The sequence below is a fragment of the Onychostruthus taczanowskii genome, unplaced genomic scaffold (genome assembly GCF_017590055.1).
Source record: "Onychostruthus taczanowskii isolate IOZ18803 unplaced genomic scaffold, ASM1759005v1 scaffold17, whole genome shotgun sequence".
Lineage (NCBI taxonomy): Eukaryota > Metazoa > Chordata > Aves > Passeriformes > Passeridae > Onychostruthus > Onychostruthus taczanowskii.
In genome coordinates this window covers 8,045,621-8,073,073 of record NW_024498906.1, presented here as the reverse complement: position 1 = coordinate 8,073,073, position 27,453 = coordinate 8,045,621, and the positions used below count along the sequence as shown (strand labels likewise).

General features: G+C 40.7%; 1 protein-coding gene across 1 annotated transcript; it reads left to right on the top strand.

The window, feature by feature from the left end:
* The first annotated feature begins 10,646 nt into the window (after positions 1 to 10,646).
* On the top strand, positions 10,647 to 18,052 carry DYNLT3 (dynein light chain Tctex-type 3). The gene is made up of 5 exons (XM_041399905.1): positions 10,647 to 10,735; positions 11,750 to 11,791; positions 13,619 to 13,742; positions 14,688 to 14,765; positions 15,838 to 18,052. The coding sequence occupies exons 1-5, from the start codon at positions 10,706 to 10,708 to the stop codon at positions 15,912 to 15,914; spliced, it is 351 nt and encodes a 116-aa protein (XP_041255839.1). The 5' UTR covers positions 10,647 to 10,705; the 3' UTR covers positions 15,915 to 18,052.
* Positions 18,053 to 27,453: the final 9,401 nt, after the last annotated feature.

Below are 27,453 nucleotides of genomic sequence, written 5' to 3'. Positions count from 1 at the left end.
ATTTGCCAACTCTGTGCTCAAGGTTTTGTGCTATCACTTCCTGGAGGTATTCATGAAAAATAGAGACCTCAGAAGTACCTTCTGGTAGTCAAAAAATTAAGGAAGATATTTCAATTCAAGTGTCCTCTTTCTGTGTTTTTTTTTTTTTTTTTTTTTTTCTGTTCCAGTGGTTTGAGGTCTTGTACGTTCTGCATTTTAAATTAAGGGCTTTTTGGCATTTCTGTAAAAAAGGCTCTCTGTTAAAATTTTAATGTAGCCTGTGATACTGATGTGCTTCTTTGCACTTCCAGCTAAAAGGGGAAAACCCTCAAATTTATGTTTGGAAGAAATGCCTGGTTTGATGCACTAATTAATAAAAAGGCAAGATAATATTTCAAAAAGAAATACAGTGACTGCTTCAGAAGCAATAGTACCATGTTTCTTCAAACCATTCATCAGTTCACTCAGAGTTCCTTCTTGACAAAAGCCAATTAATTTAATCAATGTTATTATGCCTGCTGAGTTAATTTTGCTTAAAAATACATTTAATTTCATTTGAGACTGTTTCTTCACAGTTCCTTCTTGGTGAGTGTGTGACATGCAGGGTTTGTTGGAATTTGACTTAGCCCCAACAATCTTCTTTTCAGTGTACATCATGAATCTTCATGTGATCAGCACAACTGAGTGGAATTGTGATCCAGACTCACCTGCTTTTCTTAGGGCTTGGATTTTGTCTTTGTAACAATGGCACTGGGCTGCAAGTCAGAGGTTCTTGTCCCTGGGCTTACTTGACCCACTGTTTTTACGTATATGACATAAAGAGGTTTTCTTATGACAAAGACAAGCTTCCCTTTGGGAGAAAAGTGGCATTTTCCAAGCTTCATTCCAGGTATTCACTGTCACCTCAGCCCTCTCTTCATCTCCATACTAAATAAGCATTGTCAAAACAAAGATGCAGGAAATGTTATACAAGAAGAATGAAGCCTCTTGTACAAGAGGGCAAATCTTTGCCAAGGTTTTTCTTAATGTTAGTTGCTACATCAACAGAAAAATTACATGTCATAGGCTTAGAAATGAAAAAGGGAGAGCTGGTGACATTAGCTCTTCTGAGACAAGGCCATTCCTGTTTCAGCCACTGAAAGGATTTAGAAAAGCAGGTATTTTCAAAAAGCTTTTCAAAGTAATTACAGCATCTCCTGTTCCTTTTAAAGGAGATATTAAAAGCAGACTCAGAGAAATATCAAATGCAGCAATACATTTGTGTTTCCCTTTCTCACATCATAAAATGAGGAATCTATTTACTTTCTCCTGCTTTTCTTTAGTACATGTAAAAGAAAAAGAGTAAGAGAAGGCACTAATTAGTACCTCACTGTGCTGTACAAAGCCAGTCTTTGAATTACTGCTTAGAATGGACTCATGCAAACTGATGGAATGCTCTTACAAACCCCATTACTGTGTATATGATTTATTTAGACAATTACTTTTGTGTCAGCTATGCCATTTTTTGCACAAGAAAGAGCTGGGCAAAGTGAGTCACAGCTGAGCTGTAGAATGAAGTGCTGCATAAAGAAGGTTCAGTTAATATCTAAGTACCTGGTGTTCCATGTTGAAAAATATTTCTCCAGGCAACACTGAAAAAAACACTGAAAGAACTTGAACATTTATGATGCACCTGCAAAGCATAGACTGGGACCCAAACACATAATTTCATCCTAAATGTACCAAAGTACTTTTTTAGAATTACCATTTTACTTCAAAATTGCTAGCTACAATTTTACTAATTAGCAAATTAATCAGTAAAATAATTATGTTTTCCATAAATATTTTATTGCAAATAATTTTAATGGCCTCTATAAACTTTAGAAATGTTTAATGAAACCAGTTGTTTTTCTATATATAACATTTAAGGTTCATCAAGGATATAGTTCAAGACACTTAAATGTTAGTTATCTTCTAACTAATTGTCAGTTGACAAGATATATAACTTTTAAGAAAATGCAGAGGAATAAACCCCAGAACACCCCTAAAATTCCACACAATAGACAGTGAAGAGAAACTGTCTTCTCCTAGTTACCTTTTTTTTTTTTCTTTTAACACTTAACCTCGACATTTTTGCTGGATCTGTGAAAAGTTATGGCATTTCTTATACAAAAACCTCCCTAAAACTCTACAAGACAATTACAGTTACTTTGCTGAAAATGCAGACACAGTACCTTGGAGCCTGTATATGGATTGCAAACATTTCTGGGGATTCAGGCAAAACTCTTCATTTTCCTCTGTTTGCTGCCACTGAACTACTCTAAAGCCAAGATATTTCATCGATGTCTTGGCATCATCTTGACTCACTGCAATACTTCGTATAAACCAACCAGAAAACAAGTCTTAAAAACTGCAGGTTTTATTGAATCAATGGTGTACCAACTCTTTGATCCTCAAATTTGTCTTTCTATGGAATTACCCTGCTGCAAGCAAAGGTACTTGTTAACAGCAGCAATAAACATTTAAGGCAGGATTTATTCATCAATGTTTCTCATTCTAGTCAGAAACTGATAGGCTTTTTTATCTCAAACAAATTGGTTCAACTTGTCCTTGACGAGAAACCCTGCTTAGGAATAGAGAAGCTGCATTCTGCATTTGAAGCAGGGTTTGGAAAAATAACTAGGGTGGCATAATTTTATCTGCACAGCAAAAGTACTTCCATTTACTTTATAAACTAATTCTTCACCATTTAGAAAGCTCAATGACATAGAAAAAGGCTCTAATTTGTTTTTATTTCATTTGCATGATGTTTTGCTAAATGCACTTTTCACAGCAGTACTCTTATGAGGTGATTATTGCTAAGAGAAATGCTGTAAACTAAAAGGGGCTCTGAGAAACCTGATCTAGTTGAAGGTGTCTCTGTCCCTGACAGGGGGTTGGAGCTGGATGGTCTTCAAGGTCCCTTCCCAACCAAAACCATTCCATAATTCTGTGATTCTATCATCTTGAATCAAGTGCTTCTTCAACATGGTTTAAGTGACTTGTAAACACAGCCCAAACGTTGCCTTGAACACTTGTAGGGGATGCTAGTTACCCATGAAAGTCTCTGTCACTCTCCTCCTCAGCTGGACGGGGAGAGAAAATATAATAAAAGGCTCATGGGTCGAGATGAGGACAGGGGCAGATCACTCACTAGCTACTGTCACAGGAAAGCAGCCTCCAGCTGGGGAAATTAATTTATTTCAAAACAAATCAGAGTAGGGTAATGAGAAATAAAGCCAAATCTTAAAAGTATCTTCCTTCCATTGATCCCTTTTGCCAAGGCTTAAATTCACTCCCTAATTTGTCTACCTCCTCCCCTCCTGAGCAGCACAAGGCAGGGAATAGGGGCTGGACCACTCTGTCTGCTGGCACTGAGCCTTCACATCAGCTCAGCTTCTTGTGGTGATTGCTCCACTTTAAAAATAGCATGTGTTTGGGGTTTTTCCCAAACCACAAGAGAAAAATAAGATCACCAAAATGTAAGTGGATTCATGTAACATTCTTGCCAGTTCTTAATTCAACATCTAATGGTATGGCATTTTGTATCATGCATAACAAGAAAATGTCAGGAGCACACCCCTATCCTGTAATGGTTATTTTCACCTCAGTAAATGAAATAATAGTGTAAAAAATAAGTGCACTGGTCATGGTAAAGAGCCACATGTTTTATTTAACTTTGATGCAATTAAGTTCTTGCATTCCAGAAAGCAGTGTGCCTGCTTTTCATGCTGATACTGAAGCATTTCTAAATTTTAAAAGATTGAGATTGAGTGAGTTTAAGATGCTTATATGCACAGCACACTATAACAAAATTCACAGCCTGGATGTTTTTAAATAAAACCTTTTTCAAACACTTCTTTTTTTCACTTAAATGTTTATACATCATGAAATCTGTCGTCTTCAAACACACATGTTGTGGGAGTATTTGGGCACAAGCTCCCAAAACTTTTAATCTTACAACAGCATTATGATGACTCCATGAATAACATTTAAAACAACACCATATTCCATGTATTTTAACATATTATCTAATAGTATTTACCAGAAGCAAATGAAGAGTTACAAACATGTGAATAGGCAGTCTTGGTACATTTTGATGTTTGCACAATAAGGTCACTGAAGGTAATTTTCTTTACCACACATGACTATTTAGAGAAATCTTGACAAACAAAATAGTTATCTCAGAAATCATTCAAATTTCTGAGCCTTCATCATAATATGAATATCCTCAATAAGACTTATTTCTGGTTCTCTGACTTGGGAGGTTACCCTTGTATTTAAGTAAATCAAATAAATCAAGATTTCAATATAGAGATCACACATTTTCCTGAACCATCTGTGGTGAATTTTGATTTGTAGGAGGAAGTAATTCAATACATTTTTAATAAAGAGATCTAGAGACATTCTCAGTTGAAATCAGCCAATTTCTGCTAAAAAAAAAAAAAAAAAAAAAAAAAAAAAAAGTAGTGTATAAACTCATGGAATTTATTTGCTTTATGGCATCTATTTTTAATTTTTGATCACTAGAAATTCCCACTAAATTGCTTTGAACATTGCTTTGCTAATGGCTTTGGAAAAGTAAAATGTATTCCATAGCACTCATTTATTCTACTTGGGAAATACAGTCTTTTCCAGCCACACATATAATCATCTATTGAGTTTCTGAATTACAGCTACAATTGGTCCAAAAATGTTAATACACTATAATACTTTATCATAGATGTAAAAACTAGTAATATGTCCTAAATGCAGTGTGCTTTGCTTTGGTTAGATATATTCTCATTTCTTTATCTTACTGGAACAAAGATGCAACTCTGAGAAAAAAAAAAAAACCCAAGCAATAGGATGGAGAATGCCTAGTCCTGTGATATGTGATAGGCTTTTCCACCAACATTCTGCTCCTGAGCTGCTCCTGCTGTTCCTGCTCTGTATTTATCCCATAATGAGGAAAATTACTGAAGTGAAGCAAATAATAAACAATGCATCTTCCTCTCCTGCTCTAAGAAAGTAGATAATCAAAGGCCTTCAGTAATACCAGCCATCCTACTGCCTTTTTGTGTCTCTAATTGCTGAGTATCACTGAATAAAGTGATGCTGAGAGCCAGCAGCTTGGAGAAAAGTGCTGCTTTCAGCTGGGATGTGCAGAGGGAGCTGTGATCTGCTGGTGTGCTGGGCCCAGACTTGGGAGCTGGATCCATTTTCAAGGAAGCTGGAACCAGCTGTGCTTGATGTGGAGGCAGCTCCTGGTGTCTTCTCACAGAGCAGCTCTCCATCCACTGCCTGCACGTTCCCATGAAAACTCAGCACAGGAGGTTTATGCCAGTGTTTGGGACCTCTGTGCCAGCACAGAAGGGAACAAAGTGGGAAATCACATCCCTGTGATTAAGCCATAAACCTGTTGTTCTTTGTGTAGGTAAGAGTTTGCCTGTTTCCTATAAGAACGGAGAAAACTGTTCTCAAGGACCATCACTGGTTTCAGCAACAAGCAACAACCCTCTACCTCTTTCTTTAAGACTAATATTTATATTTTAAAACTGCAAATGTATAACTAGATACATCACTAACTTTTCTTCTGTTGGTGCCGAGGTAAATAATGAAGACCTAGTTCCCAGGACAGCTCTTCTTCATAATCTTTCCCCCTTTTTTTTTTCTCCTCAGCTTTAGTTTTGAAGATGCTAGAAGTTTATATGAACATAAAAATCTTGAAAACATCCTTAAGGACAAGCAACAGCTTCTCCTGAGCTAGTTCATTGCACTGGTCAATCACTGCCATGAACAGCAGCAATCAGTCCTTTTGACAATTTCTTTCTGCATTTTGTTAGTGTCTTGTCCTATCTTCATCAAACACCTTTTCTTCTTCATTGCCACATTTGCTTGTTGCTGCCAGGTGGCTCTAGCTCCAGTGTGTGCATGCAGTGTGAATGAGTGCAAGCTGTTCTTATCACGTGGCTTGTTTTGTTCTGTCACAAAAGCCACAACAAACATCTTGCCTTCAGTGAGCAGGTGAGCAGTTCCCACAAATGGCATTTCATTCAAATTTCTGCTGAAACTCTGAAATGTCAGCATTTCCCATGGAATAGAAATTTTAAATTTCCATCAGTTTTTGTCCCAAGTGTTTGTACACATGGTACATCCCAGTATGGTTGTACAGTTTCCTGGACAGAAAGACAAGACACTGCTCCATCCACTTCCTACTAAAGCAAGCCTCAAAGCTTAGGAAGTGAAGGAGGCTGTGCTCTTTTCCCCCTCCAGCTCCTCCAGTTTCTGCTTGAGTTGTCATGTTGTGTAGCAGTAATGCTTCTGACCTGCTGTGTTAGAACCAAGATTTTTTTAAACACTTGTTTTAGTGGCTTATCAGTTCTTCAAAGAACTTCTAGCAAGTCACTGCATTAACATTAAAACAACTCTCTGAAAAACAAACAAGCCCAAAACTCAGAAAAACAAATAAGGAAAACTTCTACTGGGGTCAAGCATCCCTGACCTGGCCAGCAGAAGAAGTGCCATATAGATTATCCCAAGAGTCCATCTGATCCCCTCTTCCAATCCCTGTGGCACCAAGCAGTGAGTGTGTAGGAAGAGAGCAGAACAAGAGCAGGGTGCTGTGATTCTTCCTCCAGCATCCAGCCACATATAGCTCAGGAATTAAGTCAGAAAAATTAAACAGAATTCTACTGCTTTTGTATTCCACAGTTTAACGTGGAGGGTTAAATGTTTGCTACAATGTAAAGGATAAATGGAGACAGGAGGCAGACGATTTTAGCTGCTTTAGTATTCACACTTTTTCCTGGCTGTGCTCAGGCAGTGTAGGATCTGCACAGCCCGCACAGACTGCCACCTCTCCAAAGCACCAAATGCTCTTCAAATATTTGCTTTTTAATCAACAAGTAATTTCAACCTCACTGTTTGTTCTCTTTCTTGTTAAAAGTTCCTGATCTGCATTTGAAAGATGAAAGCCTGCAGTTCTTTCACATTTAGGGCTGTATTTCTGAGCCACCACTTTCAGCACTTTTCACATTTCCTCTCACGGTTCTCTCACAGCACTGATTATACTGCCAGCCCATTTGCATTTTCCAGTTTGCAATTTGCAGTAGTGTAATAAAGAATTAAGAATATTATCAGGTAACTTCTCCTGAAAAGTGTTGGCTCCTTGTTAAAATTTTGTATTTCTCTTGTGAAATTACTAAGCACTAGTTATTCTCCAGGAAAAAAAAAGGGAAAAATAATGGTGATTTAGGTTATTGAATTTAGATTAAAAATAAATTTAATTACTAATTTCTTAATGAATTTATTAGGAAAGAAAAGAAAATAACCCCTCAATAGTTGTGAAAGTTAAATAAATCTGTGTCTAAAATTAGCTTAAGCATTATTTCATACTTCCTCCTCTCTAAAGGCCACTGGATGCTTGGCAGATGTTAACAATATGTTATTGATCCAGAGAAAGTGATTTCAAAACAGATCTGCTTCAGTGCTTTATTATTATTATACTTTGATTTCCCCCCCCCCCCCCCCCTAATATTTAACATAAATCTCTGAGTTCTAATTAAAGGCATTATTTCTGGTCCTGCCTTTCATCACACATTGGCTCCTTAATCACCTTTTCTAGTAAATCACTATGCAGTCAGAGACATCTATAAAGAAGTCTGGGCAAGGGTGATAAAACAAATACAGTTCCTCCACAAATCACATTCTCTAAGCTTCCTTTGGTGCTGCCTTCAGGAAGAATTATTCTTCTGCCTGTCCCACCATCACACTGGGCTGAGAGTTACAGTCAACATCTGATAAACACCAAGCAGAACCAAATGACTGCTTTCTGTGCCCTTCATGGTATCCTTCAATTCATTGAGTTATTTATAACATCATACTTGGGTTCCTATTTGTTGTAATTACTTATTTTTCTCTGCAGCACTGCTGCCTAGACAATTAGGCTCCATTTTGTAGTTGTGCATTTGATGTCCTGGTTTTCATGAAATCTCTTGTTGTTGTTTTCTCCAACCTATTCAGTATTCAGTTAGTTTTGATCCTGTCATTCAGCATGCTTGCAACTTCTTTCAACATGCTGTCAATAACAAGATTTTATAAGCACTCTTTTTATTCCATTATTCAAGTTATTGTGACTAATCCTAATTAGCACTTAGAGCAAAAACCCACCCATCTTCTTTCACTTATTCCTCCTACTTTTATAAACCATTATTAGGAATGATTGGTTAGTTCTTCCCCAGATTACTCATTCTTATATGGGAGAGCATAAAAAGACAAATTTACAAATAAAATAACACACCTATTCTGCATTTCCTCTTCATCCATTAAACCAGCTGTCCTACCAAAGAATAAAATCAGATTATTTGACATATACTCTTGGCACATTTGTGTTGGATGCTCATGGGTGGTGCTGAGTGTTTATTTGTAAACACTTCCTGGGTTAATATTGTTTTGTCATTTGTCATTTTTCTAGTGGCTCTCTGGATGCTGAGCTGAGCCTGATGGACTCAGCATTTCCTTGGACCACCTGCTATCCCCCTATCTACAAAGGATAGCTGGAGAGGAAAGATAAGTAATTTTTTTGCATTAGAACCTACAAACATACACACACACACACACACACACACACACATTCATCAGTCATTCAGTAAACCTTTTTTTTCATGTGATTCAGTGACATAATTCCTAATATTTAAAAAATATTTCTTTGAATATTTCTAAACAGAACTGAAAAACAGCCTAGGAACTGTTTTTGTTTGATACTATACTGCATCTAAAGGTACAGATGTAAAGATGTGAGATCTCTGAAGGATACAAAAGATAAAAAAATCCACAGGATGCAAGGATAAGTTATTTAAGAACTGTTAGCTTTGTCTACAGGATGCCAATGCATATGCAACAAATGCTTCCACTAGCTTTTATTTCACTAAAAACCAGCACGCAATATCATCCCTAGCTTAGCTCACAAAAATACTGCAGAGGTTACAGGAGATAAAAGAAACCTTTATACTGCAGGAGATTTTCTTTCATGTTTTCCTATGACCACATCCCTCTGCACTTGCTCATAAAAACCTTTTGAAGAGCTTTAGTCTTCACCTTCAGTTTTCTCCTTCCATGGCCATTAGCAAATACTAAATGTGAAAGCTATGCTAGGAGCAGGGCAATAAAAACCACTTTGTTTTACTTCCCTCTGTACTTTCATGTTTTTCAAACACAAACATTCAAATAAATGTACAATTAAGACTGAACAAGAGATCCTTTTGTAAAGTAGGTGTCTATATGTTCAAACATATTTCACTGATGCTGGAACTAGAAGCCTTGGTCTTCTCTGTCATGTTTAATCTGGTTTGGAAGCACAGGAGAAATCAGGAGAAAATGCAGGAGAAATCACAGGAGAGAAACCTACACAAGATTCCCACAAGATTCCCTGATCAACAAACTAAAAACAAACAAAGAAAACACTGAAACAACAACAACAAAAAAAACCCAAACAAACAAACAAAAAAAAAATTAAAAAAAAAAAGCAACAAAAAAAACCACAAAGAAAAACACCCTTTGAAAATTCTGCAGTTTTGTATGAGGTGCCTTTCCTGTTTCCCAGGCAACTTCAGAAACAGCAAAGATGTGATGTATATATATATATATATATATATATATATATATATGTATATAATGTATGTGCATGTATTGAGTGAAATAAAACTCAGCATCAATTCTCTATAATGAAGTAGAATTTAAGAACCAGAATTTAAATTAGCCTTTTTTGTAACTTTGGTGGCAACTTATTGGTAACTAGTGGTAACTTTGTACCAGATAATTGTCACAAATTCACTCCAAGATGTGGGAGAAGGGAAACACAGGGAGGCAGAGGGGTCCTCTGGATAAGCCGCTCCTGGGGGAGCTTTCTACGTCCAGCAAAGGACTTCCCAACAGCAGCAGCAGAAGAGAGGAAAACTCTCCTCTCTTAGGAGGGACTGTGCCCACACCGTGGGCAGTGGCGGTGCCTGTGCCTGTCCCTCAATGCCGAGAAAATGCCGCAGGAGCGGCTGCCCGCTGTCCCTTGTGCCAGCGCAGGAGCACTCGCTCAGAGAGGCACAGAATCATAAAATGGTTTGGGTTGGAATTAAACACCAGCTTGTTCCAGCCCTCTGCCATGGGCAGGGACACCTTCCCCCAGCCCAGGCTGCTCGGAGCTCCATCCAGTCTGGCCCTGAACACTGCCAGGGATGGGCATCCACGGCTCCTCTGGGCAGCCTGGGCCAGGGCCTCACCAGCCCAACAGGGAAGAATTCTTTTCCTAATATCTAATCTAAACCTACACTCTCAGTTTGAAATCATTCCTCCTTGTCCTGTCACTACATGCTCTGTAAATAGTCTTGCCCCATCTTTCCTTTAGGCTCCTTTCAGGCACTGGAAGGCTGCATTGGGTCACCCCAAGCCTTCTCTTCTCCAGCCCGAGCAATCCCAACTCTCTCATCCTTTCCTCCATCCCTCTGATCAACTTGGTGGCCGCCTCTGGACTGGCTCCAAGAAGTCCCTGTCCTTGCTGTGCTGGGGACCTTTCCACTCCTTCCCTTCCCAGCTCGGCAGGGCCGCACCCGGCCCCGCGGCGCGAGCGGCTCCGGTCCGCGGCGGAGCCCCGCCCGGCCCGGCCCGGCCCGCCCGGTGGAGGCGGAGCCGCGCAGGACTCGCCGCTGCCGGAACGGCTGCCGCCCGCGCCGGGGCCATGGAGGACTTTCGCCCCCACAACGATGAGGTAGGGCCGCCGCCTCGCCCGGCGCTGGGCTCGGGGCTCTCCGCCCGCCCGACCCCGCCGTGCCTGAGGGGCCGGGGCCGAGCGGCGCTGCCCGGAGCGGGCCGGGGCCGCGGGGTGGATGTTCCCTCCGGTAAGGAGCCGCGGCGCGGGGCGCTGCCGCTGGGGCTGGCAGACCGCGGCCATTTTTCCAGGGGAAAAAACCCATTTCCAGGGGAAAATCCCAGGAAGTGCCGGGCCCGGTCAGCGCCGCGGGCTGGTCCTGCCTGTTTGGGCGGAGGAGCCGATCCCTCCCAGGACGCCGCTTCAGGGCTCAGGCCACCAGTTTTCATTTAAAAATCAACCAAAACTTCCAGCAACTTAAACATTAATGCCCTTGAGGTTTCTGCCCCTGCCCGAGTGTTAGGGGTTCGTGGGTGAGCAGAGGCGGGTGGCACAAGGGAACGTGCCATGGTTCCTTTGTGAGCCAAGCCAAGTGCCCATGAGCAGGAAGGAGTGGAAAATAGGAGGAATTAAAACCTGCAAGCTTTTTCTGCACTTGAGAAGGGTGTTTGGGTAAGGTAATGGCTGCAAACCAGTCTTTCACTTATTAGGTTTGCAAAACCGTGTGTTGCCCTTGGGAAGCAAGATGTAACCTGTGGGTAAGCAAGTTTGTGACTCCAGTAAAAACACAGATTAAGACCCAGAGGAAAAAAATTTGACATTTAATTTTTCCTGGAGAATATTCCTGTGACAAGCATAAACATGGTGGAATTTAATCTTTACAGAAAACATAAAGTGAATCTGTTTCCAAGTTCATGAGGTCTGAGTTTTTTGGCCCCACTCAAACATCATAGAAAAGCGATGCTAAACAACAAATGTATGGAGATGAGGAAAAAAAGATTTTAAAATTATACTAACAGACTACAATGCAAATAACCAGACACAAGGCCTAATCATTATGTGTGCTGTAGAGTAAAACTATAATTTGTCTACTTTTCAGACACAAATAATAATAATGATTCATTTCTATTGCAGATGATCTTCAATGCTGATGAGGCCCACAACATAGTTAAGGAGGTAGGTTTTAGCTAACAGCTGTGTTTTGAAGAAATTCTTTACCATACCTTGCACAGTAGTGAAAGCAGTTATTTTCATTGACCGCCTCAGATAAATATAAAATTATAGAGAATTAGTATTTATATAAAGACAGAGTTTAACTTGGAGCTGCTTTAAGCTTCATCCAGTTGCTGTCTTCAACTATCTAAAGAGGAGAAGGTAGATGAGAGGGGAGCCAGATATTCATTACAGTGGAAAGAGTCAGGGTGAGGGTCACGAGCTGCAAGGGAAATTCACTCCAATTTGTTGTTTTCCCTTTATCCAGCTAGAGAGAAGTTAATCACTGGAGAGCTTGCAGGGACAGCTTGTGGAGTTTCCATACTTAGGGATTTTTAAAACTTGACTGGACAAGGCCTTGAATGATGTTATCAGACTTGGAAGTTAGCCTTGGCATGTGTGGGAGTTTGCACTCTATGAGCTCCTTGTTCTTGCTTTTAAAATACATTTTTTGCAGAGAAAGAATAGGATGAAAGTGAATAGTCTGATAGTCTCAATTAAATACCTAGTAACTAGAAAGTTATTAATAAGAAGCCTGTGGCTCAGAGATGCTTTCAGGTTTGTAGGGAAATAGTGTTTTGAGACAGGGGTTTCTAGAGGGACTCTGCAGGTCCTTTCCCACCTGCACTTTTTCAAGCTGCTCCAGTACACAACAGCAAGCTCTTGGATGTTAGATAAACAACAGTTCAGCCCTTTATGTAACTGTCCCTGCCTTGTAAAGCCAAATACGGTGTGACACAGTCTCCAGACGCTGGGAGTAAAGCCAAGTGTTTCCACCGCTGATTGGAAGCTTAACCAGGGCCAAGGGGCTCCAGCACTGGGTACATCTCTGGAAGGACCAGAATCCCTGAGGGGTCTTGTCCCTCTTCTGTATTCTGTTGTGTTTTGTGACTGTTTCCACTGACTCCTTTGGCCAGCTTTGTGCAATGTGGTCAGAATTAACTGGACTTTTCAAAATCTGGGACACAGGTCTCTTACACAGCCTGTTAGTGGGGGATTAGTAAAAGGGATACCTCTTACTGAATCACAGGAGAACACAGTTTTATTTCCCTTACCCTTTCCAGGTGTGTTCCGGGTTTCTTAAGTGAATTCCTCAGCTTTAAGAAGTATCCATCAGCATATAATTCTGAATTTCTCAGGAGCAAAGAATTCAATTTAAGAGCTACAGTTTGACAGAAGGATTTTTGTTCAATCATTTTAAGTTTAAGCAAGTGTTGGCCAATCTGTAGCTGTGGGAGAATGTTCCATTTTCCAACAGTTCAGCTGTTTCTTGTGCTGCAAGATATGACCCTTGAGTATCTTCCTCATCTTTTAAGTGGGGATGTGCATTTCACTGTTGTCACTCTGCCTCTGAAGGTTTTGGAATTTTGGCTATATGCTCTGAAAGGTTGGCCAGCCCAAGCTGCTATTATTGATTTGAGTAGTGCCATCCCCATTGCAGCAGCTTCTGAAAGCCAAACTGGAGCTGGCAGTCGCTAGGAGCAGTGGGATGTGTTAGGATCTTCACTGGCAAATAAATCCATTCACTTGGTACCCAAAGCATGTGGCTAAGGCCTTTCCTGCAAGAAATGTTTAGTCATTTTTATACCTGTAATATGTGGTAAGTATGTACTAAAAATAAATTTCCAAGAAGGGTCATTTTACTTCCCATTCAGCAGCTGATACCTAATGAGCTTGAGTGATTCAAAGTAACCTAACTCTCAGAAAAATATCCCTCAGATTATGCAAAACATTCTATAATTCTACATTTTGAAGTGTGTTTACTGTAACTATTTCCCCCCTCTGTTCTAGTGCATAGAAAATGTTTTAGGCAAGGCAGATTATAATCACAACAAAGTCAACCAATGGACTGCTGCTATAGTGGAACAGTCACTGACCCATCTGGTGAAACTTGGGAAAACCTATAAGTACATTGGTAAGTACAAGCAGCTGTACTTGTAGCACTGGCAATCACAATAAATAATTGCTGAAAGGTTCAGGGGAATGCTGTCAACAAAACAGAGGAGGCACCTGAACTCTTCTGTTACAGAGATTTTTAGAAAGATCTGTGGTAAAGCTGTGGCAGTTTTACCTGGGCTGAGCATGTTGGCAATACTTAACTCAGATTACATGTTACATGGTCTTTCCTGATTGTTAAGCAACCCCAAGACAATTATATCAACCTTTTAGTGTCAGTTCAGGAAAAAATTGCTATCTTTAATAAAATTTTCAATCAGAGTAAGCCTCCTCTAAATAGAAGCATCTGGAAGACTTTAGTTATGTATGCAAAGTTATGTCCCATTATATTTATGTGTAGACATGTGGAAGGAAAAAGGTAAATAAGAAAATTTAACCCATTTTGGTCCTTCGGTGAAGTGTTTATGTTATAGCAATTGTTTGCACTCTGTTCTGTTTTGCAAGTCTTGGCCTCAGGCTGTCAGTGGTTTTATGAACATTGTAGGTCAGTCTAGAAAAGCTGCTCATTACTGGAGTGTGGTTTCAGAGAGGGGTCCACAAGTATTTTTGGGAAACAACTCAACTCTCATCAAGCGTGACTTCTGCTGTACCTGTGAGGACAGCATCTGCAATCCCATTCTGAGGGGCACAAGCCTATCTAAGTAGTTTAAAGGACAAAAACCACAATCCTATTAGCCAATGTTTTGTTGAAGCTGTTGTCTTCATATGAGTAAAAATAATCATGAAATGAGTAACAAGTTCTTGAGGAAAATACTGGGGCCAAAGGGGTTGTCAAAAAAGGTTTTGTCTTAGCTGAATGCCACATGCCAGCCCTTTGGAAATGTAATACAGGCTCGAGTTTGTAAATGCTGAATGATTCACCTCTTCTGCTTTAATTCCCTGGTTTTATGGCTGTATCTTGCAGTTACCTGTGCAGTGATGCAGAGGAGTGGAGCTGGTCTTCACACAGCAAGCTCATGCTTCTGGGATACCACAACTGATGGTAAGTATCCCCATCCAAACAGAAAATTTGTAACAAGAGAAATGTTACTTCTCGCTCAGTTGTATTAGTTGGGTTGAACATTTTTGGGAATGGCTGTGGAAGCAGTAATTTTGACAATGAAATGCTTGTTTACAATCCCAGCAAAAAATGTTATCAGTCAGTGCTGGCATTAAGAGCAGTTGCTTTGTAAATTATGAGGAGCAGGAATAGAAAGCCTTTCATTCTGAAACAAGAGTCAAAACATTTAATTCTCTCAGCTCAAGAGGCAGAAAACGTGGCTCACAGTAAATACATATGGGTAGCCCTAAACATATCTGCCTGCTGTGAGGGGACAGCTACTTTGGAGGAAAAAAGAACTTAGAAAAAAATAGAAATAGTTATACTTACCATAGGTGTTTCAGTTGTGTAACTGTCAGCCAGGCTTTGGATGCATTGTATTGTTTCAAAATTAGCTCTAAATAGATTTTTTCACAGGTTGAGAATATCACAGGGAGATAGTATTAAAATAATTTGTTGTCTGTCACAGATTCAGAAAGGTCTTTTTAGAGGACTGTGCCAAGGTTTAAGTTTAAAAAACAGAAAGGGCCTCAAAAAGTCAACCAAGCTTAAAAAGAAATAATAATATAAAGTAAAGTAAACACAGTTTAATCTTCATATTTCTTTTGCCTGTAAGGCATTGATACAACAGAAGAGGAAGAGCAGCAGAGAGTAAATACACTGGAATATATTTGATCCAGTTCCTTTTCTGATTTCTTGTCTGATTGTCATGCATGTTTCAGTATGGGAATTTCAAGGATTTTTTCAAGTCCAGCTTTTAAAGAAAGATACTTGAATAGTGTTTTCATATTAATTTTCTTATGCTTACAAGTCTCACATTAGGTAGCAAACAATGTATAAGTTAATAAAAATGTTTTGAGCATTTTAGGTTTTTTATAGTCAAGCTGACATGGTACTATTTCCCTTAAATTACAACTTAAATATTCATACTAATCTGGCATCATTTACAATTCAATAAAGTGACTATAGTAAAGACAATGGAATTCTGTTTTGATTTTGTAATAATCTCTTCCAGGAACCTGCACAGTGAGATGGGAAAACAGAACCATGAACTGCATTGTCAATGTGTTTGCTGTTGCTATTATCCTGTAGCTGACTGGAAGAGAAACAGAAGCAACACCGAAGCCTTTAAAAAATAAATCGTCCTAACCCATGGCTAAATATTTCAAACTATTATTTGTTTCTGTATGGGCAGCATACAGAAGTTCTCTACAGAGAGCATACAGTCTAAGCCAGTTCTCATAGATTAGTTATCTGAAAGCTAGCAAAGAAATTTAATATATATATCTATATATATATCTGAAGAGAAAATTGTAGTAATTTAAATATTTATAAGCATGTTAATGAGAAGTTGCCACAAAGATCCGTAGAATTTATGTCAAAGCTAATATCAAAGATATTTTATTCCAGAGGAACAAAACACATCAAAGGAAATGTCAAAGGGCAAGCAAGACTTCTCAGGATTATGGTGCCTTTGGGAACAAATTATGAACACAATTCAGAGTGGATTTACTGTAAACAATACTGGTTCTCCATGCTTGGTTAAACAAAGCAAACTCTCCCTTGGAATGCAGGTGCTTGTGAAATTGCATGAGCATCACTTTTTGGTCAAGCATGAACGTTCACATGGACACTAAATCCAGGTAAGCTTCCCCCCTGGAGGCAGAGGAGGACTTTGCCGGGAGAGGGGTGAAATATACCCAGTCCTAGCAGAATTCTAATTTGTCTTCAAATGAAGAGCATAATATTTGTTAGTAATTCAGGAAAACATGCTGGGGATCTGACACCAGCCCTTAATTCATCATTTATAAATCTGAAAACATTCTGAAGGTACTTAAAATCGATTTTATTCCATGATTACAGAATTTGTGACAAGCACTTTATTGATTCCTCATGCAGTAGCCAGGAGCCAGGGCAATATGACTGCACCCATACTCCAGACAGGATTGAAGTGATCAGTGGGAAGGCACACACATTTCTAGAGGCTCTTGTTAGCTTTGAAAGCATTTATCAAAATAACATATCTGTTCTTTATAAGAGTTCTTCTATGTTCTCTAAGTCTATAATTGGATCTTAGTCCTGTGAAATAAAACAGTTAAGTTTTCAGCACTAAGAATTCCCCTCCTTTAAAGATTTATGCAAGTTCTTAACTTTGCTCATCTGATGAGTCTTCACTTGAAATATTCCACGTGGAAGAAAAGCATTTGCACACCTGCAAGTATTTGCTGGATTGGGGCCTACGTTTTTATTGATAAATGCACAAATTATATGATAAAGAGATGTATCAATACCAAAAATGCCTACATGATTGCTGCCACTAAGTGGCAGCTGCATTAAGTTGTTTTCTCAGATGCTGCTTAAGGATAGAATTTTTTGTTTATACTGTATGTCTTTGAAAGAGACTGGTGACAGCCTAACAGTACTGTAGGGCTGTTCTGAATTTTAAGAAATGAATATTAAAGCACTATGATGCCGTTTTGTTTGATTTTGGGTTGTTTTTCAGATAACTGACTATTAGGGTATGAACTAAGTCCTGTGCAAAGAGCAAGCTAAAGATTATTTTACTGCTTAAATTGTGTATATGTGTAGCTGGTGTTACACTACAGAAGGAGCCCTGTGTATGTGTAGTTTACAATAATGTTCAAAGTATCTTGCTTTGCAGACAAATAAAATTCTGCTTTTACCGAAGTGCAAGTAAAATTAATACTGTAATGGTGCATTTGCCAAAGGCAAGTGTTGTGTGAAAATGTGTTTGTATGTTGTACTGACCTTCAAATGTAGATTAATTATTAAGCATTATTTGGGTTAGGATAGAAATTTCTGAATTAGGTTCCAGCATCCAAGAGCCAAATTATGGAACTAACAAAAATACATTGGTTTCACTCATATTTGGGATTGTGCAATGTGAAAAAATGTGAGACAGCAACTGGAGAAAGGTGTGGTATGATCAGTATGGTTAAAGAAGTGGGTGAGTAAAAACAGTAGTGGCTGTTGTGCCCCTGTCATGAGTATTGAGGTGCAATGATCAGAAGAAATATTCCACATAGCTACTTGTACTCTCATTTGGTGTTTTTGCTTTACTTGAAAACCAGGTGCACTGAGTAAGACTATCAGTTTAATGAGGCTTGGTGAGGGTCCTCCTGCAGAAGAACCTTAGGAAATACTGCTTAATTATATGACTGTTTAATTTTTCTTTCTACCAAAAAAAATAAAGTTTTGCCTTAGTTGTATTTTTGCTTTGTGTTCTTGATGACTATAAAAAGTAACTGGGAAAAAAAATTCCTCTTACTTCCCTTCACTTGTCTACAACAATGAGAGCTTGGGAAATACATTGAAGATCATTTTGGAGACAAGAAATCCTGTTCCAGGCTAGGCCTAATTTCTTGCACCTCTGTTTCTCACACCTTTCCCCTATTGCAAATCTTGATGGTACAAGTTAAAGCTTTTTTACTACAGAAAGATTATTATGAAACTCTGGGAAAAGTATTTTCATTCTGCATCATGTCCTAGTAAGCTTAGCTTGTTTTCCATCTTTCTTTTCCCCATCCTCTGTAGGTACACAGCTAATTTTAACTTTCCTAACAAATGCTGAACATTATCTGCTTTTCCAAGCAATTCATTTCAAGGATAAATATGAATTGCAGACTATGAAAGCCCACAACATTTCACTGGTATTTTCTAGCAATACATATTTTCTTCATTGTGGCAATCAGGGGTTTGAGTTATGGTTAACAATGGGGATCTTATTAACAGGACAGAAGGGTTTGTATTAAGGTACAGCCCATGTACAGGGCACTGCGTGTCCCCATGTATGATTTCATGATGAAAGATACCTGCTGTTCTTCCCACGCAGGTTTAGTTCATGTAAACAGAGGAGTGTGAAAATGGAAGTAAGGGAGCAGATTTGTTACTTTCCTTATTGCCTGCTGGGTGTCTGCCAGTCACTCGTTACCTTTCTGATGGCTGTGATCCCATTACACTCGATCTGTGTCACCAGTACAAAGTCTGGTGTGTTCAGCTCAGATTCATGCAATATAAAGCACTCAGAATCCACTGAAATCCCAGCTTGCAGCTAAGCCATGTGGAGCTGGATGTGAATGTCAGCACACTGATATTTCAAGTGCATCATAAAAGAAGCTGTTAGCTCCTGGTAGCCTGCATGCGTCAGTGCAGTGTCTGCCATACAGAGACACACAGGGTTTGCTCCAATACAGAGAGCAGTTCCTGTCATGAGCAGTTCTTACCTGATTATTGGGATGTGCTTGCTGCCTCCTGTGCAGTCTGACCAGGTCATTTTATTCCTATTTAATTTGGAGAGGGATTTTTTAGCACAGCCATGGTGTTGATAAAAGCACAAAGCCAGTCTACATCCCCATCAGAATATCCTGAGTCAGGAAGTTCTGTCTGTGTGCTGCAGGACCTTCCTAGCTCAAAGCCAGCACCAGTTTGTCTCTCAGGGAGTGTTAGCTCAGAGGTGATATCTTGTAAATGCAGCAATAAACCCAGCTGTACCATGGCTCCAAAGCCATGCAGTCACATTTATGTTGTGCTGCCTGTGAGCTGCTCTGCCTGCTGGGTCCCTGCCAGGTAAGGGGTCTGTGGACATGGGTCGTGTATGGAATGGTTTCTCTCTCCCCCCTCCTCGAAGAAAGCTGCAGCCAAACACCACATGCCCACAGAGGGTGATGTTTCTATTTCATTGAATCTAAATCACCATTGAGTAACTGCAGATAACATAATTTTAGCTCCCATGTTCCACCAAGCATCTGTTTTCAGACACAGGAAACATATGTGGCAGCAGCTGTATTTGTTACATAAAAGTTTTCTAAAAAGAAACAGGGTTGTGCCCTGAAAACACCATCCAATGTCTGATCTAAAATGACTTGAAAAGGGGAGTAAGAGACACAGAAACACCTCCCTGGTCATTATGGTTTGTGTTTGCATTTACCCTCATGCAAAGGAGCTACTGGGGTCACAGAGCCCAAGTGCACCTTCAGACTGCTTTCCAGTCAGCATGTTCTCCTCCTCATAGGCCTATATTGGGTGTAATTAAAACAATTTCTGAACAGCACCTCCTAGAGTATGAAACATTATCATCCTAGCTGCAAAATATCCACACATGTGTAATCACCTTAGGAAGAAATCAAACATTCCCTGCTCTATGATTTTGTAGAGTTTACTGCAGTTGAGGCATCCTTATTCAGTGATTATTCACAATCAGCTGGGTTTAGAGGTTGTGGGAAGGGGTCTTTCTATGGAATTGCCATATACACACATATATATGTATTTCTAAATGTGTTCATCCCTTTTTATTTATCCAAATTTCTAACCATTTTGAGTCAAACATAGACAATTTTTTTAAATTTAAAATTTCATCTATTGTTGCTTATTTCCACTTCACTAATATCTAGGCGTCAAGACAAGGACTCCAACAGTGCTCATACAAACAAATGTCCAAACAGAGATAATGCAGTTCAGCATTTAGATATTAGCCAGCAGAAGTGAGAGGGTGAGGTAACAGCAAGTTTGTGGCTGCCTTTACTGGTGCTCACAACACTCTGCTCCAAGCACTCATGACTTTATCCAACCTCTGTCAATAACTCTGGGGGCTTTCTTTTTTCCCTGTGTGAGCTTCTACAGCAGCTGTTGAACGTTGTCTGGCCAAATCTCACAAGAATCTACTGCAGGGTTTCAAGTGAGGTCATTTGTTAGGCTGAAATATATTATGGCTATGTAAGAACCTCACAGATGAATGCTGTAATAGCTGTAAAGTGTTGATGCCTGAGTTAAATGCTTCAGGAAATTAATCTTAAGCAGTAGGCAGGGTAGTAGCTGGGTGGTCTGGTGATGTGAGCAAATTATAGTTCCCTATTTCATGGCACTCATTGCAGGTCCTCTGAATAGTAGTTGAAATGTTTTTTTTTTTTTTTTGTGGGGAAAAACTTTGCAAAAGCTGGCTTTAGAAAGGAAGGAATTGAGAAGACTTAATTTAAAGTTTATATCTGGATCAGCTGAGGCTTAGGGATCAGAGCTGAGATCTTCCAAGCTCATCTCTTCGTAGCATTGCTTTGATATCATAAGCAACTTACACAGCTGCCTTTGGGGTGTGTGTGTGTCTGTGTGAAGTTTAGGCTTCATTTAAAAAGCAACTGGAAGATGCATGCTTTTCTGCTTCTCTCCAAGGGTTGCTCCACATGAAGCAAGCCCAGACCTGTCTGAACAGGCAGTTCTGCTGCTGCTGGTTCCAGGGGCAGCTGCAGCAGGAGAGCAGTGGGCTGGGGTGGCTGGTGGGGCCAGCCAAGGAAGATAAGCCCTGCCTGCAGGCTTGGAAGTCATAGTTCTGGCACATAACAGAAATGTGTTACACAACAGCCAGGGGCAGTTATGGTTGTGCCATTCCTCTTGAAACCCTTATTTTCTGTCAAACTGTCACAGCCTCCAGGAAACACTAGGCTGCCAACTGCCTGTCTTTGCTGGCTGGCAGATACCCCACAGATGCTCCTCTTCTTTCCCCACTGGGAATTCCAGAGTCAGGGCACAGCTGTGAGCTGGCTGTGACAGTCACCCACCCATCTTCTGACTTGGGCTGGTTTGGCATTACCTGTTGGGCCCAGTCAAAGGAAGTTTTTGTACTCATGCTTAACTACAGATGTTACATACTTTTAGTACCAGTGTTGCAAGTACTTAAAATGCCTTCCCTTGAGAAGAGATGCAGGACTGACATTCATGTGTTAGAATAATGGTATCTATTGATACTGAAGAGATGTCAGTAAATTAAATATAAAGTTGGTTCCTTCAGTCACCCACTGCAGCTGGTCAAGGGGCTGGACAATCTTCTAAATACTTTCTCTTTTATAAGCAAACTTGAAACTGAGAAAAGCAAAGCAGAGAGGCAGTGTGAAAGGGGCAAGGAAAACACCAACAGCTGAAACAGAAACTGAAGAAAAAACTGAGCTTCCAATTTACTTCTTATTTTCCATACTCCAGTTCATAGAGCCAACCCTGACATGCATATGAATTTACAAAACCTGGTCTCTATCCCTCCCTTTTCCAGTAACCCATTTGTTCTCTCAGCTCCTGTCTCACTTCTTTAGGAAAACAGATTAAACAAATAAGCCTAACTTGGAAATCAATCTTGAGCATTGCTCAAACTGTAGTCACTGGAATGTGTGTTTCTGGTTCTCCAGAACAGTAGCAGCAGCAGCAGTAGTAGTATTGTTATTCTCACAATATATTATTACTGTATCCTCCAGAAGCACTAAGTTTGGAGCAATGCCCAGCTATGCTGGATGTTATTCAAACATTAAAGAAAATCCCAACTACATTCAGTTTGAATGTGGAGGGAAAACTGAAATGGATGGACACAAGAAGTCCTGGGAACACAAAGTAATATCAGGCACTCCAAACCCAGCGGTCCTAGAATGGAATTTGTGCCCAGCAGTTGTCTCAGGATGAGGACAGAGATGAAGTCTCTGAAAAAGGTCATTGCTGAACAGGTTGGTGCTGCCTGTTGGGAGCAAAACAACTGAGGGGTAGGGACTTTCCTGCTTAGAAACTTTACTCACAGCACTGAGAGTCACACCGAGCTAGAAGTCAGACAGAAGAAAGTTTAAGAAGAAAATGGGTGAGCCAACAACATTATAAAATATTTTTTCTGGTATGGATGGAAGAGAAGAAAGTTTGGTAATTGTATTAGCAAGAAATTTCTTCTGTTTACTTTTTAAAAATGAGAGCATTCTTGGGTTGGGTGGAGAACAACACAACGAGGTGAGAGGTTCCCCTTGTAGCACGTGTGACATTTACAAGGTATGCAAAGTCCTGGGCAACCTTTCCCACAGACACTTTCCTCAGCAGGAATAAATACCTACTTGGCATGTAAGGCAGCTCTTTGCCAGCTTGCCTTGCCAGTATTTTCTCTTCTGATACCGTTCCTTATGCAATTACAAAATGCAAAAGCTGTCCCCATTATCCAGCAATGAACAGTGTTTTCATCCTTTGGTAGGGGGAGAGCCAGTAGCTTGAAAGAAATTAAGGGGCTGTGGGCATTACCTAAAAAAGGAGGGAACATCTGGTACTTCTGAAGGGGAAGTGGCATCCGAATGGGTTACAGCTTAGTCTTTGCAAATGACTTGAAAGTGACATAAGGGCTTTCATAATTTTCTTGGGTTTGGGGCTGGTTTCTGTTTCTTACATAAATGCAAGTGTGTCTGGTAAATTTTCCTAGTAGTCAGTTGCCTGTATTTATCACCCTCTGACTCATCTGAGGAATGCAGATTTTTCATGCAGTGTGAACACTTGGGGGATGCTGGTTTTTCCACCCAGTCTCAGAAGCTCAGGCTCATGCAGTGTCTGTCATCATGTCAGCCATTTCCTGGGCTGCATCAGCAGCACCGTGGGCAGCAGGTGAAGGAGGGGATTCAGCCCCTCTGCTCTGCAGTGCTGAGACCCCACCTGCAGAGCTGAGTCCAGCACAGGGGGCTCCAGCACAGGAAGGACATCACAGAATTCACAGAATTCACAGTATTCATAGAATTCACAGAATTCACAGAATCACTAGGTTGGAAGAGACCTTCAAAATCGAATCCAACCCAGCCCCAACACCTCAACTAAACCATGGCACCATGAGTGCCACATCCAGTCTTTGTTAAACACATCCAGGGTTGGTGATCCCCACCACCTCCTGGGCAGACAATTCCAGTATTTTATCACTCTTTCAGTAAAAAAAATTTTCATGATATCCAACCTATATTTCCCTTGGCACAGCTTAAGACTGTGTCCTCTGGTTCTGTCGGCTGCTGCCTGGAGAAAGAGACCGACCCCACCTGCTCCTGCTGGCCACACTGTTCTTGACACAGGCCAGGATGTCTTTGGCCTTCTTTGCCACCAGGACACACACATCGACCTTGAAGAGAGCCCAGAGGAGGCCACCAAGATGATCCATGGGGATGGAGAACCTCTGCTGTGAGGAAAGGCTGAAAGAACTGGGATTGTTCAGCCTGGAGAGGAGAAGGCTTTGGGGTGACCTAATTGTGGCCTTCCAGTACCTGAAGGGAGCTGACAAGAAAGATGGAGCAAGACTCTTAACAAGAGCCTGGAGTGACAGGACAAGGGGAATGGGTTCAAACTGACAGACAGTAGGTTTAGATTAGATATAAAGGAGAAACCCTTTACAGTGGGAGTGGTAAGATACTGGGACAAGTTGTCACAGAAGCTGTGGCTGCCCAATCCCTGGAAGTGTTCAAGGTAATGCTGCACTGGACTCTGAGCAACCTGGTCCAGTGAAAGTTCTCCCTGACCATGACAGGAGGGTTGGGATGAGATGATCTTCGAGGTCCCCTTCCAACCCAAACCATTCTGTGATCATCTCACTTCAAGATCTTTCCCCAGATGTTTCTACAAAGATCTCCTCTCTAATCTGTACCCTGCTCACTCACACTTCACCACCACCCCCCACGGGAGCTTTTAGAGCATAAAGCACTTACAGAGGGCAGCAGTGCATAAAGGGCTTTTATAGGATATTGTCTTTTTGCAGGCTATAAACAGTGGGAAATTCTGTAAATACACTGAGCTATTGGCTTTAAACTGCAATGCTCAGGCCAACACTCACATCACTGTGGTTACCCAGGAGGAGAGCTTGGGGGGTTCGGAGTGTTTGCTTGGGGAAAAGCTGCTGGAATGCTCCAGGCAGTGGTGTGAGGCTACACAACAAACCTGCAGTCCCCAGATAGTCAGTTCATTCAACGTGGTGGCTTTACAGTGGTACCAGCTGATCATCCAACAGATTCATGCAAATACAGGCAATGGAACTTTCATTAAATTACCAACAGCAATGACTAACTTGATGCAAGATTTGCTGGCTAAGTTTGCAGCACAGACTCAGCTGCCTGCCTCAGAGGATGTGAAAGGGCAGGGAAATGGCTCCTTTCCAGGTGCATCAACAACTGTAGCAGAGACTATAACCTTCAGAGGTTTCCTGTGAAGTGAATACAAGCTAATACTGGGACACCGAGCATCAGTTAGTCCTCTGTAAGCAGAATTTCACTGCAGCTCATGTTGCTGCCCTGTACAAGCTGTTTTTGCCATAATTTATTTTGGATTGTAGCCATAGGTTTTTGCTATCAAGTCATTAATTTATTCATATGAGATGAACAAGAGTGATGGACAGTGATCCACTTACTTAACCATTTGCAGCCCTATTACAGTGAGAGTACTGCATGAATTGGTAACAGCTGTTGAGAGAGCTTTCATAATTTTGAGTCAGAAGATGGCTGCTCACAACCTACATGTTCTTTTTCTGTCTCCTCAGGGGAATTTACTTTAGAAACTGTTTCTCACAGTTGGTTTGCAGCCTTTGCTGATTATTTCCTTTCTGCTGTCTGAGCAAGCGTAAGGTTTCAGAGGGCTTGAGTGAATTCACCACCTGAAAAGAGGCTTGAGCTAGCACTGGTTGATCAGATGAAAGGGAAGTATAAGAAAAAAGCAGAGAGGGTGGTAAAACCTCAGCAGCAATTGCCTTCATTAACTGTTCATGGGAACTAGTACAGCCTTGGCTTGTCCTGCAGGGATATTCACTTATGCCCTGGCTCCATGGCATTGCAGGGTAGAAAACCCTTTGGTCTATAGAGGAAAAGAGTCTGTGATATGAAATTGGACAATGTCTGTGCCAAAGTGCCTTGCTGTTTACACTGGTGCTGACAGCTGCATTTTGGCCTGTTAACTGCAAGATTACAGCAATTGCCTTGTTCCAGCTCTTCCCTATGCCATTTCTGCACCCAGGAAAATTCCACCTGAATTTTATGAGTGTCCTACATCATTCAGAGAGAATCTTACATAGCAACAGTGCAGATTCCAGATTTTTGCACAGCCATATAAAAAGACAAAACCAACACAGGAAGTATTTATGCTCCAAAGATGACTTGGCCAAACACATCTCTGCAATTTGTCTGCTCTGAAGGTCAAAAAACTTAGGCTGAATGGTATTTGCATATTTTCTGGCCCTAAACCCAGTTGACCTACAAGTGTAAAACAAAATCAACCAAGGAGTTACTTGCAGGACACTTTGCTTTATAGATTGTTTCCAGAATAAGAAAACATTTCTTCCAAGGGAGACAGATGGTCTGATTCTCCCTTCATTGGCCTTCCCTTCGTCTATCCCTTCCTCCAGCTATGATAATTATTTGCAAGGTGGCTCAGTATTTTAGGGTGTAGTGAGGTGGTTTTTTTGGCCATGTCCCTCATTTATGAACAATGAAAATTAAATATAGGTCAAATGCAAGGCTTTTTTTTACAGGACAAATATACAAAAATTGACTCACATATGCCAAAAAATCTAGAACAGAGCAGCTCATAAATTTATTTCATTTTAGAATTTAACATAAAAATCATTAAGCAGAAGGAGAAAATATTATTAGAGAGGTCTAAAACAGTCTGATTTGTCAGTCCAGACGTGGCTACTGCCCTGGTCTGTTTGTAGTGACAGGGGAAATTGCAGCAGAACCATGTTTGTGAGATGAGCACCGCAGTGGTTGGAGCTGGGGTGAAGCCCTCGTGCCTCTCCCTGAGCTTGCATTGGGCACAAGCACTTAAAACATTGGCAAAAACATCACGGGAGATGGAGATTGAGAGGAAATTTTCAGAGATTGGAGACGGAAGGAATGAGAAGTGAAGCTGGGGCAGCAGCAACTGGTAGAAGAAATGGACAGAGAGAAATCAGTGGTAGCTCTCTGGGCAGAAAGTCACCACTTTGCCAGGCAGAAGAGTACCAGAGCAGAGGGAGGGAATGGGGTCTGCAGGGGTGCAGAATGGGATTGGAAAGCCTTTGTCATCTTTCAGCAAGTCTTTCGACAATTTTCCACTCCACTGTGATTAATTTTGCTGTTAGTCTGGGCTGGTTTGTGTGTGGTGAATGTAAATGAGACCAGTAGGTTGTTAAGGTCTGTACCAAATGCAAAACTGAATGTCTGATTCATGACAAGTAACTGCTCTGGCTTGTCTTTGTGCAACTGATGCTGTTTTACACGGTCAGGCATGAGGATCGTGATCCTGCCAACGTTTACAACTGCAGCATCTTAATGTGTGCTCCTAAATTCCTTTGAGCACACATAACTATGTGTTCAGACACTTGGCTCTGCATTCTACAAGAAACCCATTGAAACATGAAAATAATATAAGCAGTTAACATCAACTTGCTAGGAGCACTCCAAAATAGAGCAGTATCCTTAGGAAAAGTGCCATAACAAGACTTGAACATTTTTTTGTTTGTTCAAAAATACCTTGTATTTCACAGGCAGCTTTTTTCGTCAGTTTTTGGTGGTTTTTATCATTTCTAATTTAGTGTAACCCACCATCTGGGAACTGAAAGGCAGAAAATCCCCACCCAGCAGGGAAAGTCTTACAAGACTTTGAAGAGGAAGACCTGTTTGCAGATGGGTTGGTTTCCTACCATTATGGTGATCAGGCACAGTAGCACTTTTTTTGTAGCCTGAAACTTGGATTTCATTTGCCCATATTTACTTTTGGCAAGTAGGGAGCAGAGAAGGAACCGGGGGTATGAGAGATGAGACCCAGTCATACCAAGTTCTTGCTTGAATACGTCACCTGAGCATGGCCCCATTCCAGGTCCTCTCCAAAG

Coding starts and splice junctions, on each gene's coding strand:
- DYNLT3 (XM_041399905.1), top strand. CDS start 10,706: ATGGAGGACTTTCGCCCCCACAACGATGAG. Junction 10,736..11,749: donor TTCGCCCCCACAACGATGAG/GTAGGGCCGCCG, acceptor TTTCTATTGCAG/ATGATCTTCAATGCTGATGA. Junction 11,792..13,618: donor CCCACAACATAGTTAAGGAG/GTAGGTTTTAGC, acceptor CCTCTGTTCTAG/TGCATAGAAAATGTTTTAGG.